We start from the raw sequence: 22,121 nt of genomic DNA on the forward strand, positions 1-22,121 counted from the left end.
GAGTTTTTCAAGTCAGTAGTTTAACCATGTCTGATATTATCTTAAGAAACATAGTGATTCCATCATCTTTGCCTATCTTCAAGGAATATTAAATGATAAAACAAGTATTTGTCTGTTCATTGACTTGAGTGAAAGATATTTTTAAATTAGGAATCAAGCATTGTTGCCATGAATTTTCTTTCCTTTGTCGCTCTCTTTGTCGGATGATGACACTAGTGGTCTACGCAATACTCCACTGGGTCTGTGATTACAGGAACTATTTCAAGATGACAACTTTATACTGGCCTACTCTCAGGTCCTCATGAGATCACCAAGGGCCTGGAGCCAGAGATCAGAGCAAAGTGAATTGCCCACACAAGCATGGAGCTCATGACCTTGACCTCATTGACCAAATATTCTACCAGCAGAGCTAATTGTTAGATCACAAACAGTTAAAATACATGGAAGACATGGAAGAGGAGAAGGCATAGGCTCTTATTGTCCTTCTTTTACAAGGAAGAATCAAAAGCCATGGCATCGCCACTGAAGAATGTGGATCTCCTGAATGTGTGTTGCGTTTCACCACGTCCAAAACATTCAAAGAGAAACTGGCAGCCTCAGGTCAAGTGCACTGCCTCAGGCAAAGATGTTACAGAAAACAGGGGTCTGAGCAGATGTTACAGGGAAAAAGTATGCTTCTACAGGATGAACAAAATGGTTCAGGACCTTTGAATTTTGATTCAATTGCCTATCCCAAATTCCAAGCTATACTTTGCATACTGTTATGGGAAAGGCTTCATATTAGGACTTTGGTCCTGGATCTGCCACTGCATATTTTTTTTTTTTTTTTTTTTTTTTTTTTTTGCGGTGCTGGGGATTGAACCCAGGGCCTTGTGCTTGCAAGACAAGCACTCTACCAACTGAGCTTCATCCCCAGTCCTGCATTTCTTTTTGACCTTGAGTTATTTTCCCTTTCTTTTCTTCAGTTTCCTCCTCTGTAAAATGGATTTTAGAATCTATGCCAGTGTTAACATTGTGAGAAGTTTCTACCTAGAATCACGGCATCTTTTCAGAAGGCTGATACTAATTAGCTGATGGCTTTGGATAAGTCATTTCTTATTCTGTGGGACTGTTTCAGCATCTTTAAAAAAAACTCACTGAGTTTCTATTAGATATTTTTAGGGTTTCAAGACCATTCAGTCAGTTACCTCTCTTATTCCTTGTTCAAAAACATAAAATCACATGTTGGCATGTTCTAATAAATACTTCAAAAAATGTTTTTAACCAGGAGCAATTCCTAGTTACCCACAAATACACTTTATGTGGCAAAAGCAAATATTTCCTAGACATGCTAGGAAATACCTTTGCCCACATCAGACTAATGAACCCCCAAAACAAACCATGAAAAAACTTACCATTGTCTTCCCGAAAATCAGGTGGCAAAAGACCAATGGATTTCAGATGCTTAGGAGTAGCTGCAGAAAGTGACATGATTTCCCCAACGGCTTCATGGAACCCTTCATTAGCTCCGTTTCTTAGCAGGTAAGGTTGTATAGCATATGCCATGTCATACTGGATGTGTCCCATTTCATGATGAGCTGTCAGGAAGTTGTCCATTGTCACCTTTGTGCACATCTTGATTCTGTATAAAAATGGGCAAGATTAAAATGAATGTCACTGAATTTCGTTTAATCATTATAGTAGAGTTGTATGATTTGGTACCATGAATTCTCTACAAGATTTACTCACTATTGAAATTTGTGCACCTATCTTTTATGTCCTTACACACTAGTTGCTCAATATGAAGTGATAGGGCTAAATCCTATTCTCCCACTCACACACCGCTAGGAACAGAGATAACCAGAGCCCTCCACTATAAAAACTCTGAGGAACATACTCTATAAGTAATCAGTAGACATGATCTTGGGCATAACAGTGGATGAATACAAGCCCAGTCTACTAGAAGCACCAAGGAGGGCATAACTAAGAATGCAATGAGCAATCTTGACCTCAATCAATGTGCAGGAGCTTGTCAAGTAGATGGCAGGGAGGCTGATATTCCTGGAAGTGCTCAGTGATAAGGGCTTCAGAAAAAAATATGACATTCAGGATACTACAAGCCTTTCTTTTTTTTTTTTTTTTTTTTTTGGCGGTGCTGGGGATTGAAACCAGAGCCTTGTGCTCGCGAGGCAGGCACTCTACCAACTGAGTTATATCCCCAGCCCCAAGCCTTTAATATAGCCAGTATAGATAGAGAGGTAGTAGAAAGGGTTGGGAATCAAGACTAGGGGATCATTAGTATGTAACTCATGGAATGGATATGAAGCCTCATAGATCAAGAATAGAATGGAAAGAAGAGTCAAAGCCTTAGGAGATCCCAGTACCTAAGGGCTGGGGAAGGATTGAGGGAAGATAGAGAAAGTGCAATCAGAGAGATCAAAGGAGTCTGGAAGAGGTGGTGCACACCTGTGATCCCAGCAGCTCAGGAGGCTGAGGCAGGAGGATCACAAGTTCAAAGCCAGGCTCGGCAACTTAGCAAGGACCTAGGCAAATTAGTGAGACCCTGTCTCTAAATAAAATCCAGAATAGGGTTGGGGATTTGGTTCAGTGGTTGAGTTTCCCTGGGTTCAATCCCAGGTACTCTCCCTCCAAAATGGCATTGGACTCACTAATTAATATCTTACTCAGATTTTTAAAGTTTGCCAGAATGACCTTCTCCATGACTGTTCATTCCTCCTACTCTTGAGATGACTGGATCAGCCTGTACCTGTAAGGCAGTGATTCTCAACTACAGTGTGGTTCAGAATCCCTGGAGGGTTTGTTAAAACTCAAAGTACTGGGCTGGGGAGATAACTCAGCTGGTAGAGTGCTTGCCTCACAAGCACAAGGCCCTGAGTTTGATCCCCAGTACCGCAAACAAAACAAAACAAAACAAAACTCAAAGTACTAAACCCCACACTGGAGTTTCTGCTTCAGGAAGCCCAGGGTAGGGCCTGGGAGTTTGCATTCCCAGCACATTCCCAAGTGAAGCAGATGCTGCTAGTCCAGGGACCATACTTTGAGATTCACTGGACTAGGTTAGTAACAGGAACAAACAAAACGAAAACAACAAAAAATAAAAGACAACTGGTAAATAATGGTGCTGTGACCCCATGAAATAAGGACTGCGTTTGGTAATTAGGTTGTGGTTCTTTTCAACTTGGCAAGAACATTTTTATTCAGGTGGGTATAGGGGTCATATTTCAGTAGATCCCCAAATTAATTTTCCTACCATTCTGATCATATCACACTCCCCCATAAATACTCTGTAAAGACTCTTCAATGCTCAGGAATCAATTTGGCCTCCTTTACACACTCAATATCATTCCAATTTGCTATTTTAACTTGGTTTTTCTCTGTTCCCTTTTGCAACAATTATAATAGCTATTATATATTTTTTGTCTATTGTGTGTAAAATTCTGTGCTAGGAAACTTACATGTATTTTCTCACTTTTAAGCCTTCCTCTAGAATTGGGGTTGGTATTCTATAGCCTGCTGCCTATTTTTATAAATAAAGTTTCATTGAACCTCAGTTGTAACCATTTGTTTCTGGATAGCTTATAGCTGCTTTCATACCACAAATGCAGAGTTGAGTAGTTATAATAGAGACTTTCAAAGCCCACACTCCTTACTATCTGGCCCTCTGCAGGAAAGGACTGCCAGTCCCTACTCCGGTAAGTGCTGGTGGGCCCTTCCAGGTCTGCTTTAATGTACAGATTACCTTCCCCCAGCTGCCCGAGTCAGTGCTAAGGGCCCATGATGGCTTTCTTCTTCACTGCTTTGGCTAAATAAGAGGTGCTTCAACCAGGAGGTTATGTCTTCCCACACTTGGGGCAGAATACAGCCAATGACTAACTAATAGAGGGCCCAAGGGGCCAGTCTCCTTGTCTTCAGGCATGACCAACTCTTGATTCAAATCAGGCTCCAGAGAGGTTCATGGGACCAGGCTGAGGCTAAGTCTCCACCACAGATCTTATTTTTCCTTCCTTCCTTCCTTCCTTCCTTCCTTCCTTCCCGTTTTAGCCTGTTTCCCTTGTGCCAGAAAGCATCTGTACAAGAATCTTCATTGCAAGTGGGTAAACCCAGCCCAAGATACTCACAACCTGCAAACTTGAAATTACTACTCAGCTTTACAGATAAGGAAATTGAAACCCAAGGTTAAATACCTTTTCCAAAGTTACCTAATCATTAAGTGACACACCTAGGATTCCAAAGCCTGTGCTCATCCTGCCACACCACACAGACTCCCCTTCCTATATTTGTTATTCTTGCCTAACTTGCTGACTTCAGAACACAGGCCAGGTCCTGCCCCTCTGCATATGATCCTGCTGTTCTCCTCCCAATTGTCCAAAGCCTTCTTGCTTTTCAGACCCAATTCCGATGCCACCCACAAAGCCCTGTTTGATCCTCTGTCTTCTTCCAGGTGTGGCAAGATCTCTCCCAGTTCCCCATAAAGCATTTCCTGTGTCTCTCTTATGACACGTAGCACTTTCTCCCTTTCATCCCAGCTCATTATTCACTTGTCCTGTTTTCAAAAGTGAAACACAGAGGGACAGATCGATATCTGACTCACATCTCCATTTTCCATAAATCTCAGCACAAAACTTCTCTCATGGGGGCACCACCATCCTCCTGACCATGCAACTCATTTCAAATGAGGCAGAGCATCTAAAGTTCAAGTTAGGACCTGCTGGCAATCTTCAAGACCCAGATGTGCTCTCAAGAACTCACAGTCTTAGTTCAAAGAGTTATTGAATAATCTCTTCTGTGCTCGGAAAAGCAAAGAAGGAACCTCTGCCTTCATCATTGCTATAAGTATCAGCCCAACTACCTGAAGTCACCCTTCCCTAGGTCCCAAGCTGTAGGGTGGCAGACCACTTTCCGGCCACCAGCTGGCTCAGTTAACATGGAGTTTTCCCAGAATCCTTGAGTCATATTAGGAAGGCCAACAGATACAAAGAACTTCTCAGCCTCTTTGAAGATCCTCGTTGCATCCCAGTTCTAAGGGGAGAAAAAATAAGAACAGTATTTAATTTCAGCATTAAAAAATAGCATTCTTTCTGTAATGCTTCTACTCTTGTTTAGGTAATTCTGTCCCTAGAGAACTAACCTAGGAAATTATTGGAAATTAGATCAAAGAATTTACATTGAGTGTATTTTTTTGGCAGGGGGTACCAGGGATTGAGCTCAGAGGCATTCAACCACTGAGCCACATCCCCAGCCCTATTTTGTATTTTATTTAGAGACAGGGTCTCACTGAGTTGCTTAGTGCCTTGCCTTTGCTGAGGCTGGCTTTGAACTCGCGATCCTCCTGCCTCAGCCTCCTGAGCTGCTGAGATTACAGGCGGGTGCCGCTGTGCCTGACTGAGTGTATTTTTAATAGGGAAAAAAGTGGAAACAACCATCATAATGTTTTGGAACTGGAGAGAGACAGCCATAGGCATCTGCCTCAAAGCAAACTCTTCTTGAGATTAATGTCCCAGGAGATGACCAAGACTGCTTAGGAGATAAGGCCCACATCAGGCAGGTTAAGCGGGTAACTGACAACCAGCTCATGAATCATCGTTAATAACACAGATAATTTCCTTCAATCTTGAACAAAAGTCAAGTTTAGTTTCTCTCCTATATCAAACCTGGGAATTAGAAACAGAATATGGGCTGGGGATATAGCTCAGTTGGTATAGAGTGCTTGCCTTGCAAGCACAAGGCCCTGGGTTCAAATTCCCAGCACTGAAAAAAAAAAAAAAAAAAAACAGAATATGAAACTCTGGGTTTTTCTTTATTGACCTTTAAAGGCTTAACATCAAGAAATTGGTATTGATGAGTAACATTCTTTTAAAATTTGAATTTAACTGATATATAAAAACTACATATTTCTAGGGTATTATGATGTTTCAATACAAGGACATAGGAATTAGACCAGAGACCCTGCACCTAATAGAAGACAAAGTAGGCCCAAATCTTCATCATGTTGGCTTAGGACCAGACTTCCTTAACAAGACTCCCAAAGCACAAGAAATCAAAGTAAGAATCAATAAATGGGATGGACTCAAACTAAAAAGCTTTTTCTCAGCAAAGGATACAATCAAGATTGTGAAGAGAGAGCCTACAGAGTGGGAGAAAATCTTTTCCACACACACTTCAGACAGAGCACTAATCTCCAAAATTTATAAAGAATTTACAAAACTTTATACCAAAAATACAAAAAAACCCAATCAATAAATGGGCCGAGGAGCTGGACAGATGCTTTACAGAAAAAGACATATGGGTGATTAATAAATATATGAATATATATAATTACATCTCTAGAAATTAGAGAAATGCAAATTAAAACAACTCTAAGCTTTCATCTTACTCCAATTAGAATGGCTTTTATCAAGAACACAAACAATAATAGATGTTGGCGAGGATGTGGGGAAAAAGGTACACTCATACATTGCTGGTAGAGTTGCAAATTGGTGCAGCCACTCTGGAAAGCAGTGTGGAGATTCCTTAGAAAACTTGGAATGGAACCATCATTTGACCCAGTTATCCTACTCCTCAGTTTATACCCAAAAGACTTAAAATTAGCAGACTATAGTAACACAGCCACTTCAATGTTTATAGCAGCTCAATTTACAATAGCTAGATTGTGGAACCAACCTAGATGCCCTTCAATTGATGAATGGATAAAGAAACTGTGTTACATATACACAATGGAATATTATTCAGTCATAAATAATAATAATAATATGACATTTACAGATAAATGGATGGGATTGGAGAATATCATGCTAAGTGAAATAAGCCAAGCCCAAAAAAACCAAAGACCAAATGTTTTCCCTGAGAAGTGGATGATGATATATAATAGGGGAGTGAGAGAAGCATGGGGGAACTTTAGAATATGTAGAAGGAAATGAGAGGGAGGAGGGTATAAAAAATGGTGGAATGAGACAGACATCATTACCCTATGTACATGTACAATTACACAAATGGTATGAATCTACATCGTGTACAACCATAGAAACAAAATGGTATACTCCATTTGTATACAATGAATCAAAATGTAGTCTATAGAAATAAAAAAAATACAAGTACACATTGTATAATGTTCAAATAAGTTTAAATGTATCTATCTCTTTTCTTTTTCTTTTTTATTTTTATTTTTTTGGTGGTGCTGGGGATTGAACCCAGGGTCTTTTTCATGCTAGGCAAGTTTTCAGTTCTACCAACTGAAAATATTGGAAGTTTTTTCTTCTAGCTTTTAAAAATATACAGTACATTATCTTATCTATAGTCACTCTACTGTGCAATAGCATACCAGAACTTCTTAATCCTACCTAACACTAACTTAGTTCCCAATACTCTTTTTGGCCTCTGGAAACCACCATTCTATTCTCTACTTCTATGACATTAACTTTTTTTTTTTTGCCTTCCACATATATGTGAGATCATGCAGTACTTGTCTTTCTATGCCTGAATTATTTCACTTAACATAATGATTTTCAATTCTATCCATCTTTTCGCAAATGACAGGAATTCATTTTTTATGGCTGAGTAGTACTCCACTGTGTACATGTACCACATTTTCTTTATCCATCCATCAGTTGATAGATACTTAAGTTGCTTTCATTTCTGGGTTAATGTGAATAGTGCTGCAGTAACCCAGGGAATGAAGATTTCTCTGATTTCATTTCTTTTTAACAGATCCCCATAGTGGGATTGTTGGATCATATTTAATATTTTTCTTATAAAAGTATCACATTTATTTTGATATTTGGTTTCATTTTTAAATTAGAGCTGTTGGACAATTACTTAATTTAAAATCCATTCTCAGAGGTGTAGAAACATTAATAAGTTATTCAAAAGAGTAAATAAAATTACTGGACCATGCATTTAGAAAAGCCATGTTTAATAGTCAAAAGTTCCAATTATACTAGTTTACTGAAAGATTCTTTAGCTTTGTACTTCCAATCATACCACTTTCATTTTGAATTCAATTTGTCCTATTTGTGCAATTATTGCTATGCCCAAAAACTTTTCCCAAATTTTAAGCCTTTCTTTACCATTTAAAAAGTCATGACTTAGCTGTTAATCCTGTAAAAGAAATATCAAATTTTAATTTTCACCTCAAACTTGTTGGATCAAAAAGTACAGTATATCAATCACTACTTATGAGTTAAAGAATGGAATAAAACCAAAAGTGCTATCTATATAATCAACAAATTATCTGATAAAGCTTTTTAACTATTTCACTGTTCTAGTTAACACAAAAATAAACTGGTTCCAAAAAACTACAGCATTTGACATTTTTACTGCAAACTTGATACATAGTGTTAATAGTCTCAACAACTCATCTGAAGAAAACGGTGGGCTGGGGATATAGCTCAGTTGGTAGAGTGCTTGCTTTGCAAGCACAGAGTCCTAGGTTCAATCCCTAGCACCACAAAAAAAAAAAAAAAGGCAGCGTTCATAAGTACAAAAACTGTTATAACAAGAAGGTAGTATTCTACATGATCGAGATAAGAGAATTCTTTTGTAAAATTAGGTTTTAAAAATAAAAATGTTCTGGGATTGGGGTTGTGGCTCAGTGATAGAGTACTTGCCTAGTATGTGTGAAGCACTGGGTTTGATTCTCAGCACCACATATAAATAAGTAAATAAAAAGTAAAAGGTTCATCAACAACTTATAAAAATATTTTTTTAAAAAATGAGAGTGTCTTGATAATTGCCAGTTGTCTCAAGGCTAAAATCAGAAAAAAAAAATGAAGCAAATAGACCTATATACTCATTGATTAATATTTTACTTTGAGAAATCCAGAAATGATTACATTCCAAAGGAATAAGCAATAATTATAAAAGACGTGATTAATATACTGCATCTCCTTTAAGCCAAAGCAAACTTTTCACCTTGAAGAGGATAATTCTTTTATATTTTTAATACTCTTTGTCCAGAATAGGATCCCATTTTAAGCCACTACTTGAATAAAGTTCATAATCTAAACTGATTTTTCTCCATAGGATGTTTTCATTTCAGTACGAAAAGCTTCAAAATGGCAAATGACTTTGCCACTTACGAAGAATTCTATTGTGGGTTGGGGATCCCGTATCTGAAATGCTTAGGACCAGAAGTGTTTGATTTTTTCAGATTTTGGAATATTTGCAAATACATAATGAGATATCTTGAGGACAGAACCTAAATTTAAACACAAAATGCATGTTTCGTATGTCTTCTTTTTAAAAAATATTTTATTAGATGTCAATGGATCTTTTATTTTATTTATTTATATGCAGTGCTGAGTATCGAACCCATTGCCTCACACATGCCAGGCAAGTGCTCTACCTCTGAGCCACAACTCCAGCCCCTGTATGTCTCTTTTTTTATTTTTCCTTTGTGTATATCAATTATAAAGATGGGTGGATTTTGTTGTGGCATAGACACACATACATTAAAACACAATTGGATCACGGGATTAATTGGATCATTTTAATCAAGTTATTATTTTTTCACTTTTGAGTTTTTGGAGTTCCTTATATATTCTGGATATTAACCTACTGTCAGATGTAGAGTTTCCAAATATTCTCTCCCATTCTGTGGGCTACTTCTTCACTCTTGGTTGTTTCCTTTGCTAAACAGATGATTTTTAGTTTTATGTAATCCCATTTGTCTATTTTTGCCTTTGTTTCCTGTGCTTTTAGGGTCTTGTCCAAAAAATCCTTGCCCATTCCAATGTCCTGAAGCATCTTCCTACATTTTCTTATAGTAGTTTCATAACTTCAGGTCTTACATTTAAGTTTTTAATCCATTTTGAGTTGATTTTTGCAACTGGTAAGAGATAGGGGGTCTAGTTTCACTTTTCTGCATGTAGATATTCAATTTCCTCAGCACCATTTATTGAAAAGACTGCCCCCTCTCCAATGCATGGTCTCAGTACCTTTGTCAAAAAAATCAGTTGACTGTAGATGCATAGATTTACTTCTAAGCTCTCTCTTCTGTTCCACTGGTCTATTTTATGCCAATACCATGCTGTTTTGATAGTTATAACTTTATAGTATATTTGAAGTCAACTAATGTATGCCTCCTTTTTTCTTTTTGCTTAAGATGGTTTTGGCTATTTGGAGGTTTTTTGGTTCCATATAAATTTTAGGATTTTTTTAGCATGACATTCTTAAGCAGAATGAACAAAACAGCATGGACTGGTAAGCACAGTGAACATTTGTTGAAGGAAAAGTGAATGAATAAATACACCAAACTGAATCTCACCATCACATACATCCACAAGACTGGTATCCTAACTAGAATAATATATATTCCATGTTTGTATAAATATATCAAAATAAATTCTACTATTATGTATAACAAAAAATAAAATAAAAAAGAAAAGTGAATGAGTTAATGAATAATAAAAACCAGATGGGAAACATTACGAGTTTTGAGTTCAATCCTTAGTTGCCACTATCTTTGTGATGTTGGGCAAATCATATACTTTCCTCACCCACAGCATGAAACTATCATAATACCTGTCCCAACGATCCCATAGATAACATTATAAGAGACAGTGGATGGGAAAATGCTTTGGAAAGGCAAAGGACAGACATAAAGATGGGCATCTACTGCTAGCAGTTCAACCGCAAAATGGGGCTAGCACAGCTGCAAGGGTTTGGAGGCCTTTGCAAGTTCAAGTATTTATTCTGCTGTGGATTACTCCCAGAAGTATGTTGTATTTGTGAAGATGCTCATTGCATTGCTACTCATAGATGCAAAACTATTAACAAGCAAAGGTTCAGCAATGCACAAGTAATAAATTATTACATGATCATCCAAAGAAATTTTATAAAGCAAACAGAAGTATGATTATTAATTCTATACAGAAATGTAAGATTTAACTGAATAAAGAAAACACATCATTAAAATTATAATAGGGTTTTGTCGGTTGAAGAAAATACAGAGAATTTAAACAAGTATCCCAAGATGGTAATAAAAATTGATTTACAAAATACAAAAAGCAGTAGCTTTTCTATACACCAATAATTAACTTGCTGAGAAAGAAATCAGGAAAACAATCCCATTCATAATAAATTCAAACAAATACCTAGGAATAAACCCAACTAAGGAGGTGAAAGACCTCTACAATGAAAATTATAAAACATTAAATAAAGAAACTGAAGAAGACACTAGAAGGTGTAAAGACCTCCCATGTTCATGGATTAGGAGAATTAATATCTTTAAAATGGCCATACTACCCAAAGCTATCTACAGATTCAATGCAATCCTCATCAAAATACCACAGACTTTCTTCACAGAACTAAAAAAAAAAAAAAAATCCCAAAATTCATATGAAGCATGAAAGATCCAGAATATCCCAAGTACTGGAGACATCGCAATATTCAATTTCAAACTACAGAGCCATAGTAACAAAAACAGCATGATACTGGCATAAAAACAGATACATAGAGCAATGGAATAGGATAGAGGACCCAGAAATAAATCCATGCATTTACAATCAACTGATTCTTGACAAGGATGTCATAAACATATATTGGAGAAAAGGCAGCTTCCTCAACAAGTGGTGCTCAGAAACCTGGATATCCACATGTACGAGACTGAAACTTGACCCTATTGCTCACTCTGTACAAAAATTAACTCAAAATGAATCAAAGGCCTTATGGTAAGACCTGAAATCTGAAACTACTAGACAAAAACACAGGGCAAGCACTTCAAGATATTAGCACAGGCAACAATTTCCTAAATCAGACTCCAGTAGCTCAGGAAACAAATGCAAGAGTGGACAACTAGGATTACATGAAATTAAAAAGCTTTCTATAGTAAAGAAAGCAACCAACAGAGTGAAAAGAAAGCTTACATATGGGAGAAAATATTGCCCAGCTATGCAGCTGACAGAGGAGTAACATCTAGAACATATAAAGAACTCACAAATTTTAACAAAAGGACAAGTAATCTCATTTAAAAAGTACAAATGATCCAAATGGACACTTCTCAAAAGAAGAAATACAAATGGTCAATAAACAAATAAAAAAGATGCTCAACATTTTTAACCATCAGGGAAATGCAAATCAAAACTACATTGATACTCCATTTCACTCTAGTCAGAATGGCCATCACCTAACTAACTTAACTAACTAAATAACTAAATAAATAAATAATAAATGCCGGAGAGGATGCGGAAAGAAAGGAACCCTATTCACCTTTGGAGGGAATGTAAATTAGTACAACCACTAAAGAAAACAGTATGGAAGTTCCTTCAAAAAAGTAGAAGTAGAATTATCATAGAATTCAGCTATACCACTCCTGGATATATATCTGAAGGAAATGAAGTCAACTTACAAAAGAGATACCTGCATGTCCATGGTTATTGGGGTACTATTCACAACAGCCAACTTATGGAACCAGAGTAGGTGCCCATCAACAGATGAATGGATAAAGAAAACATGGTATGTAAACACAACGGAGTATTATTCAGCCATAAAGAAGAATGAAATCATGTCATTTCCTGGAAAATGGATGGAACTGGAGACCATTATGTTAAGAAAAAAGCCAGACATAGGAAGACAAGTATCACATGTTTTCTCCCATATGTGCAAACTAAATGAAAAAGAAGATGACCTGAAAGTAGAAGAGGAACTATTGGGGAATAGGAAGAGGAACAGGGAGAGGAGGGAGAGGAGGGGGGAAAGCAAGAGAAGTCAGAGGGAGGGTGGACATAATCAAGGCACAATATATGCACATATGGAAATGTCACAGAGAAAACCATTAATTTGTAAAATTAATGTGTGTTAACAACAAAAAAGGGTGATTTAAAGGATTGTTGTAATATTTTTAACAATGATGACTTTTTAAAATATATTTTTTTAGATGTCAATGGACCTTTATTTATTTATATGTGGTGCTGAGAATCGAACCCAATGCCTCACACATGCTAGGCAAGTGGTCTACCCACTGAGTCACAATCCCAGTCCTGATGATTTTTTTATATGTATATTTTTTAGTTGTAGGTGGACATAATACCTTTACTTTATTTTTATGTGGTGCTGAGGATTGAACCCAGGGCCCCACATGCACTAGGTGAATGCTCTACCACTGAGCCACAACCCCAGTCCCAACAATGATGATTTTTAAATATCAAAAAAATTTTATAATTATATTCTTGGGTTTTTTATTATTCATAGAGATGACTGACTAATTATTAGCAATGACTAACTTTGGAATAAGTAATGTCAGGCTGTTGATAATTTGTACATCTTACCGCTTAGAGGAAAATTCAGGTCATCTTCATTTTGAATACCTCTTAACAAGATCAATACCATATCTGTAATTTAAGCTACTTGAGGTCACTGACCTTATAAACAACTTTTCCATGAAAATATAGATACATAATAAAATAAATTTAAATTAGTTTGAATTTTTTAGTTACAAAGTTTCACATACAGAAGGTAAGAACAGAAAAGATGGCATAAAAAGAAATGAAGAGGAGAATTTATATTATTTTTAAGACCTCTTCTTCCTACCTGGTTCATCATTGCATCAGTAACATCTATATTTGGTTTCTCTTGAAAGGGAACTGTCAAAGAGTATAGATTTGTCCAAAATCTACCCCACATATCACCTGTTGTTAAAAAAAGAATATGTTAATATATGACAAAGACAGCAGAAATATAGAATTGATTTTACATGGTGCATGAGGTTAGATTGGTAAGCAAGTCATATGTTATTTCTAAACAATCTAGTTTCTATGCTTCCCTTTTTTAAAAAATATCTTTTAGTTGTCAGTGGACCTTTATTTTATTTTATTTATTCTTTTGTGGTACTGGGGATTGAACCCAGGGCCTTGTGCTTGTGAGGCAAGCACTCTACCAACTGAGCTATTATATACCCAGCCCTTGATTTTATTTTTATGTGGTGCTGAGAATTGAACCCAGTGCCTCACGCATGCTAGGCAAGTGCTCCACCACTGAGCCACAACCCCAGCCCACCTGTGCTTCCCTTTCATTACTACATTTTCCACTTTTTTCTTTCTCTATTTAAGCTTGCAATATTTCCTTCCTCTATCTCCTCTAAAAGGCTAAAATGGCAGGAGACTATGCGGTCAGGTAAAGCTTGTTAGGGAATCATTCCAGTTTCCCCTATCTGAAACTACTACTCAAATGCACAATTTATTAAGTATATGGAACATCATAGTTACTATAAATTAAAAAGTGATTTTTATAATCTATCATTCATGTGACAAAACACTACAAATTAAACTATCAGTAATGCTTGATATTGGATGCAACTGAGATCATATAAGATCATCATTCAAAAACTTCTACTAAGCAGTAACCAAATTTCATTTTTATTACCATAGTGGGTGACTTTTCAAGCATCCCCAACAATGTAAGGCTGGATTCCAAGGTCAGAGACACTAAAAGGGGAGATGGATCTAGAAAAATGTCATCCATGTAACAGCAAGATCAGAATCCTGGCACCAAAGATATGGGGCAACACAACTATATGAAGAGTACTCTAGAGGATTCATTTTTATTTTTATTTTATTTTTTAGTAGAGCCGGGCATGGTGGTGCACACCTGTAATCCCAGTGGCTTGGGTGGCTGAGGCAGGAGGATTGCAAGTTCAAAGTCAGCCTCAACAAAAAGTGAGGTGCTAAGCAACTCAGTGAAATCCTGTCTCTAAGTCAAATACAAAATAGGGCTGGGATGTGGCTCAGTGGTTAAGTGCCCTTGAGTTCAATCCCCGGTACCCCCTATCTCAAAAAAAAATTAGTAGAGATGAAAGTGAAGCCCTATACTTAGATTTTAGAGGAACACTTATTCACCACAGAAATACACATGTGACATCAGGATGAATCACGGTTCACAGTAAAAGACCCAACAAACACTGTGGCATGACTTCTAAAACACAAACAAGACTGTCAACTAAGTTGATAGGATTGTAGTATCTAGAACAAAGGCAGTCATACTCATTTTTTTCTTCATTGATCAAACCTCATCTGAAGTAACTGTTCATGCCAAATGAAGGGGGTATGTACAAAGTACAGTTCATCCAAAGGTGGATGAATATGGAATTTTAAGTGGAATTTTAAGGAATGGTTGAAAATTTGTATAGGATATTTAACTTCAAAAAGTACATAATTGATGATAACATGAAAGTCATTAAAACATATTGAATACATACTCTTGTCCAGGTACTATGCTGTGTCTTATATGGTGATTGTTTACATCTATCTGGAAGGTCATCTTGTAAAATAAGAATTGACATATTCTGGGTAACCTCATAGCAAGGAAATAGTAATGATGAATGGAAGGCATTGGAGAACTGTTGATTCAATTCCATGTAACACAGAACTTTCTTTTTTTAAATTTATTTTTATTGTAAACAAATGGGATACATGTTGTTTCTGCTTATACATGAAGTAAAGGCATACCATTTGTGTAATCATACATCTACATAGGGTAATGGTGTTTGATTCATTCTGTTATTTTTTCCCTCCCCCCCACCCCTCCCACCCCTCTTTTCCCTCTATACAGTCCCTCCTTCCTCCATTCTTGCCCCCCTCCCACCCCCCCATTATGTGTCATCATCTGCTTATCAGCGAGATCATTTGTCCTTTGGTTTTTTGAAATTGGCTTATCTCACTTAGCATGATATTCTCCAGTTTTATCCATTTGCCTGCACAAGCCATAATTTTATTATTCTTTATAGTTGAGTAATATTCCATTGTATATATATATACCACAGTTTCTTTATCCATTCATCAATTGAAGGACATCTAGGTTGGTTCCACAATCTGGCTATTAGAACTTTCTTATAATTGGTGTCATGTAGCAATAGGTTATTATACTTTGGAAGGCAGAAAGAGCCCCATCACACCAGATGGATTTAAGCAAATATTAAACTACTAAATAATGCCTGTCAAGGACATTGTACAGAATTTATGTTTTACTTTAGGGTTAAAGTCTCCATGGGTCCTTTGTCCATATTCTCTCCTGCTAATAGAAATGAGATTTGACGATGGAGGAAAATGAACTACCAGAAACTTGACTATAGAAGGGATGGTATGTATTCCTGGCATGAAATTTTCAAATATTTCTATTTTATTTGGCCTTAGTTGCTTGGGCTGGAAAGAGGAGGATGGTCACTCCCCTTCATTCAGTACTCATATGAGTCCAAATCCAGTACTTTTCATCAAGACTTAATGGTGTTATCTGGAATGAACTCATGAAGCTTTCGTCCAGAACATACTTTAATTGTAGAAAGCCTTTCTCTCACCCCTACCACTTCTAGCCTAACAAGATTTTCTTTTCTCTGACAATATGATAATAAACTCACAAACTCCATCTAAAAAGCTTATTCAACCAAATTGAATACTAAAAATTATTTTCCTCATTTCCACTCTCATTTTAACTTGGAATTCTTTTTCTACTTATCTTAAATAACTCCTTTATCCTTTGGATTATAGCCAACAATAATGATGTATAAAAATAGCAATGTAATAGAGAATGATTTAAACTCAACTTTCTGTTAAAGAAAATGCTTTCAAAATGTGATCTCTATAATGTTCCTACAAGTACAGAATTTTTCAAAACTTTTATGTTGGATCTTACTCCAAAGACAATTTTGTTTGTAGAAATAACTAAGATGACAAGGAACACAAAAGATTCCTGAGGTTTCTTACCAAGCAAATGAGCAGGAAGGCATCCAGTTGGACTGATATAGGAAGGGTAGGTATCCATCAACTTTGCTCTCACGTAAGCATGAAGATGTTCATATAATGGTTTAATCTGAAAAGCCCAGGAAGAAAGTTTAAGACAAAGGGTAAGCAAATCAAATTTCTAACACTCAATGCTAGAAATAAGAGCTTCATTACGTAAGTAGAATTTCCTAAATTATTTCTTCTTCTCTCCAATATTCTGGAATTTCAAAGCATTCCTTCTTTACAGGTATTGATGATGACTAGCCTTACCATATCAATCAATAAAAACACCTGGAAGAATGCAGATCTCAAAAAGATAACAGATACCCAAAGAACATTTCATTTTTAAATTGAGGTATAATTTACAGACCGTAAAATTCACCCATTTTAAGTCTATAGTTTTGTAAGTTTTAATAAATTAAAATTGCTGAGAAACTATCACCAGCATCCAGTTTTCAAATACTTCCATTCCCACACACCAAATTTCCTTTTGCCTATTAGCAGCCAATTCCATTCTCGCCTCCAGATCCCAATAATGACTGAAATTATTTCTGTCTCTATACTTTTGCCTCTTCTAGACATTTTATGTAAACAAAATCACATGTGATCTTTTATGTCTGACTCCCTTTGCAGAGAACGATGTTTAGGTTCATCCATATCGTTGTGTGTATCAGTAGTTCTTTCCATTTCATTACTGAGTAGTATTGCATTGTATGAAACTATTAGAGTCAGTTTATCCACTCACCAGTTAAAAGATGACTTGGTTATTTCCAGTTCGGTGCTATTATGAATAATGCTGCCATGAACATTTGCGTATGTCTTTCTTGGATATGTACATTTCATTTATCTCATATAGATAGCTAAGATTGGAATACCTAAGTCATATGGTAAGTGTACATATAACATTTTAAGAAATTGTCAAACTGTTTTCCAAAGTGACTGCCATTTTACATTTCTGCCAGAAGTCTCCACTGGTATTGTCAATCTTTTTTGCCATAGCCATTCTGGCAGATGTGCAGATTTTCATCATGATTCTAGTTTGCATTTACCTAATAACTTCCTAACTTGTTTATTAGTCACTTGTGCAATTTCTTAGATCTTTTGCCTATTTCTTTTTTGGGGGTACTGTTTATTTTACTTCCATTTTTGATACTTCTACCCAACTATGGCTGTGACAGTAGATTCACATCAGAAGTTTGAAGGTACAGGGATAAAGAGGAGGCATGGGGGTCAAAATGAAGGAAGAGGGGCATACCAAGAAGTGATGGGACACTTCTACTCACAGAACTCTCTTCCCTGGAAAAACTTCCTTAGTCAAGAAGAGAGAAAGGAGAAATACTAGGGAATGATACTGGTCAAATTAGATTGTTATATTGTGTGCATGTACAAATATGTAAAAATAAATCCCACCATTATATACAACTATAATATACTAATAAAAATGTGGGAAAAAACTTCCTTAGTCAAAGGCTAATGAAATAATAGTATCAACTGTCCCTCAGAAAGGAGAAAACTCTATGGTTCTACTAGCAAAGGAAGACGGTGCCAGCCACAAGTACCTCATAGAAACCATTCCCCATAATCTAAAAGATTATTCCTTCTTAAAATTTTTCCTTCGAATCTGTCTATTGGCAACTACTGATCAGTGAGCAAAAGGAGAAGTTAAGCAGAGCAATTCTGATCATGTGTAGAGCCTGCCTTATTATTCTCAAAAATCATTTCAAGCTCTAATATTCCATAATTCTGAGGCCTGGGAATGGCTGTCCACTATGTTAAAAACAACCCAGAAGTCCTTTGGCTATTTTCTGTCTTTTCTGTGCACTGTGGTTCCTCAGTTACCTCTGCAAATGTACGTTCCACATCTTCAATCAACTGGTTGCGGTTATAGCCATAACCATCTGCTCCCTCTGCTTCATAATCTCCTCTCCAATAATCCCCATAGTCTTCATAATCTGGTTTTAAAAAGCAAAAGAAGAGAACATAAGTGAAAGAAAAGAGAGAAAATGGAGTTTGCATAGATTAGCTTCCTGAGAAGTTAAAAGAAATTTATAGATTTATCACATTTTTATTGCCCTTCCAAACATCAACTCAAAGGGATGGAAATGAATAACAACACTAGCTAATTCTGTTAAGCACTTGTTCTGTGTCAGGAGTTGAAATGTGTTATCTTATTAATAAACACAAAAACTATAGGAGATTGCCATTATTATAACTCCCACTGTGCAGATGAACAGCCTGTGCATATTTCTGAAATAAATTGTGTTGTATATATTTAAGGTATACACATGATGTTATGAGATAAAGATACATATTAAAATGTTTATTATAGTGAAACAAATTAACATACCCAACATCTTGCATAGTTACCCTTTTTTTTCTCCTGTGGCAAAAGCAGCTATAATCTATTCATTTAGCAAAAATTTGGAATACAGTACACTACATTAACTGCAGTGCTCACGTACATTAGATCTTTAGACTTACAGTATCCTGCTACCTTGTACCCTTTGACCTACATCTCCCCATTTTCTCCTATCCCATCCCTTATAGCCATGATTTTATTCTCTTTCTTTGTATATTTGACCTTTTTGTTTTTTAGAGTCCACATACACATGAAACCATGCAGTATTTTTCTTCCTCTGTCAAGTTTATTTCATTTAGCATGATGTCCTCCAGGTTCATCCATGTTATAGCAAATGATAGAATTTCCCCCCTTTTAAGGCTGAATAACATTCTATTGTACATATGTTCCACAGTTTCTTATCCATTTGTCTGATGATGGGCACCTTAGCTGTTCCCATTTCTTTTTTTAAATTTTTATTTTTAGTTGTAAGTGGACAATAATAACTTTGTCTTATTTATTTATTTATATGTGGTGCTGAGGATGGAACCCAGTGCCTCACACATGCTAGGCAAGTGCTCTACCACTGAGCCACAACCCCAGCCCCCCCATTTATTTATTATTGTAAATAATGTACAATGAACATGGGAGTGCAAATATATTTTTGAGGTGATGATTTCATTTCCTTTGAGTATATCCCAAGAAGAGGGATTGAAGGTCATATACATTTTTAATTTCTTTAGGAACCTTCATACTGTTTTCTATAATGGCCACACCAATCCACATTCTCACCAATGATCTATGCTTAGAGCAATTAAACCACTAATCCAAGGTCATGTAGCTAGTAAGGGACAGAAGCACATCCCTACTTTTCTAACCCTGGAACTTTACTCCATAGGTCAGTTTATATCATTAGGTTTAAAACATGTGACTGGATCTCTAAGTCTTTTTTTTAGTTGTAGATGGACACAATACCTTTTTAAAATTTATTTTCATGTGGTGCTGAGGATTAAACCCAGTGCCTCAAATATGATAGGCAAGTGCTCTACCAGTGAGCTACAACCTCAGTCCATGGATCTCTAAGTCTTTTTATTCTCATTTTGTTCAGGGCCTTATATTTTCAGATATGACCCTACTCATCTTAGACATTGTAACAGTGGGCCTGTGTTTGTTTGCAAATTATATGTATACACAGCACATCTCTCTGCTTCATTTAGTATCTAACCATCAGGAAAAACAAGTTTGTATTAGGGTATTAGCTAATAAAGTTTGCAAATATATTTTAATCATTTTTATTTTTACACATGCATTGGCAATGAATGATCAGAAAGATGAGGAAAGAAATAATTTGGATAGAAGGATATGCATGATAAAATTGATGATAAGCTACTGTCTTCAGCTTGCCTAAGGCAATGGAAGAAACTAATAACAATAAATGAAAAAAAAAATTCTTACTCAACCCCAGGGGGCAGTGAATTAGCAAAGCATAAAATTATTCATAACACCATGACTTCAGCTCATTATAAAGGTAGAAGAATAAGTTATGATATAGAAATTCCTTCCCAAGTTAATATTTTATGACTACTTGATTCAAGTTATAACTACAACTGAAGAAAATAAAGGGTTTCCAGCTTAAACTAATCTGACTTTTTTTCTTTCTTAGTCACCACCCTGAGGTAGACATGTAAATGAGTTTTGAAAATGAACTGTGGCCAGGGCTGAGATTGTGCAGCGCTTGCCTAGCACATGTGAGACACTGGCTTTGATCCTCAGCACCATATATAAAACTAAACAAAACAAAGTAATTATTAAAAAATCCACTTAAAAAAAAAGAAAGAAAATGAACTGTGGCCAGATGAGGGTTTATGTAAAGGACAGTGTCTCTGTCTCTCATTCCGTGTGAGAAATAGGATCCGTGTGATTCCCTCAGGAACCCTTGGGGGACTGAGACTTCCCTGGATAACTTATAATTAATAATTTCTGGATAATTAATTCCTTTGAGACCTTGTAGTTGAATCTCATCCCTGAGCTGTTTAAACTACAGAGTTCCAGTGTACCTTTTTTCTTGCCCCAGTAGTTTCCTCTTGAGACAGGTAACATGAATGGTTTAGCAAATGACTGTCCATTTAGGGGCATCTTGATATCAAAGGTCACGCTCAATCATGAATTGGAAATAGTCCCATGGTCCCACAGAGATCTACAGTCCAGCAAACTTACCATTTGCTCTTGCCATCTCATTTTTCAGGACCACGTACTCTTCATATAACGGCCTCAGCTGCTTGCCAACCTCAGACCTCCAGCCTTCCCAAACCCAGAGCCTCTCATTATAGTCTGTGCTGTTTGCCATTATGTCATCCAAACCTGTTATCCCAAAGTCCCAAAGGAAAATAAACATGCTTTTGTAAAAAATTGTATTTGTAAACAATTATATGAACTTTAAAGAATTAAAAGATTGGCAGACGTCAAAGTTGTGGAGTTATTAAATGAAATCTCGTGATTAATTAACCTCCTTGCCTTTACTATAGATCCAAATTATGTTCACAGAGAAAAATACACCAGTTTAATAATTTGGTTACTGACAAATTACTTGAATGTGATAGAATTTATAATGAGAGTTTTTTTTTCTTTTTGGCGGTGCTGGGGATCGAACATCAGGACCTTGTGCTTGCGAGGCAAGCACTCTACCAGCTGAGCTATCTCCCCAGCCCCTATAATGAGAGTTTTTAAAAGTTAAAAGAGCATCTGTGGTGCTGAAACAGATTTGTAATCTTATCACCTTTGGGTTGCCCATCTGAAAAGTGAAATGTCATTAGGTAAAATCAATCTCATTTTTAAAATTTGGGATTAAAAAAAGCAAATTTCATAATCACCACTCAAAACTAATAGCCTACCTGGTTCAAGTAGTAGGCACTCTTGTGGTTTATTTGGGTTACACACTTTTCCGGTACTGTAGATGGTGCTCATCATATTTAGAATTGTGTTCAACTGCAAATTGAAGATAACAAATAATGTTGGAAAAGGAAAATATGCTAAAGAAAATTGTAACTTAAAGATACCCTTTTGGTCATGTGGCTTTT

At 36.4% G+C, this 22,121-nt stretch overlaps 1 protein-coding gene across 2 annotated transcripts in view; it reads right to left on the reverse strand.

Moving 5' to 3' along the window:
- The window catches only part of Ace2 (angiotensin converting enzyme 2), a 54,142-nt gene that overhangs the window by 17,849 nt on the left and 14,172 nt on the right, over window positions 1–22,121 (reverse strand). For both annotated transcript variants that reach the window (XM_047535682.1, XM_047535681.1), the window contains exons 4-10: window positions 21,936–22,029; window positions 21,262–21,405; window positions 18,546–18,658; window positions 16,689–16,794; window positions 13,525–13,622; window positions 4,850–5,019; window positions 1,395–1,621 (exon numbers count right to left, since the gene is read on the reverse strand). In XM_047535682.1, the coding sequence (XP_047391638.1) occupies window positions 1,395–1,621; window positions 4,850–5,019; window positions 13,525–13,622; window positions 16,689–16,794; window positions 18,546–18,658; window positions 21,262–21,405; window positions 21,936–22,029 (952 nt within the window). The remainder of the gene's footprint in view (window positions 1–1,394; window positions 1,622–4,849; window positions 5,020–13,524; window positions 13,623–16,688; window positions 16,795–18,545; window positions 18,659–21,261; window positions 21,406–21,935; window positions 22,030–22,121) is intronic.

The sequence above is a fragment of the Sciurus carolinensis genome, chromosome X (assembly GCF_902686445.1).
Source record: "Sciurus carolinensis chromosome X, mSciCar1.2, whole genome shotgun sequence".
In the NCBI taxonomy this organism is placed as follows: domain Eukaryota; kingdom Metazoa; phylum Chordata; class Mammalia; order Rodentia; family Sciuridae; genus Sciurus; species Sciurus carolinensis.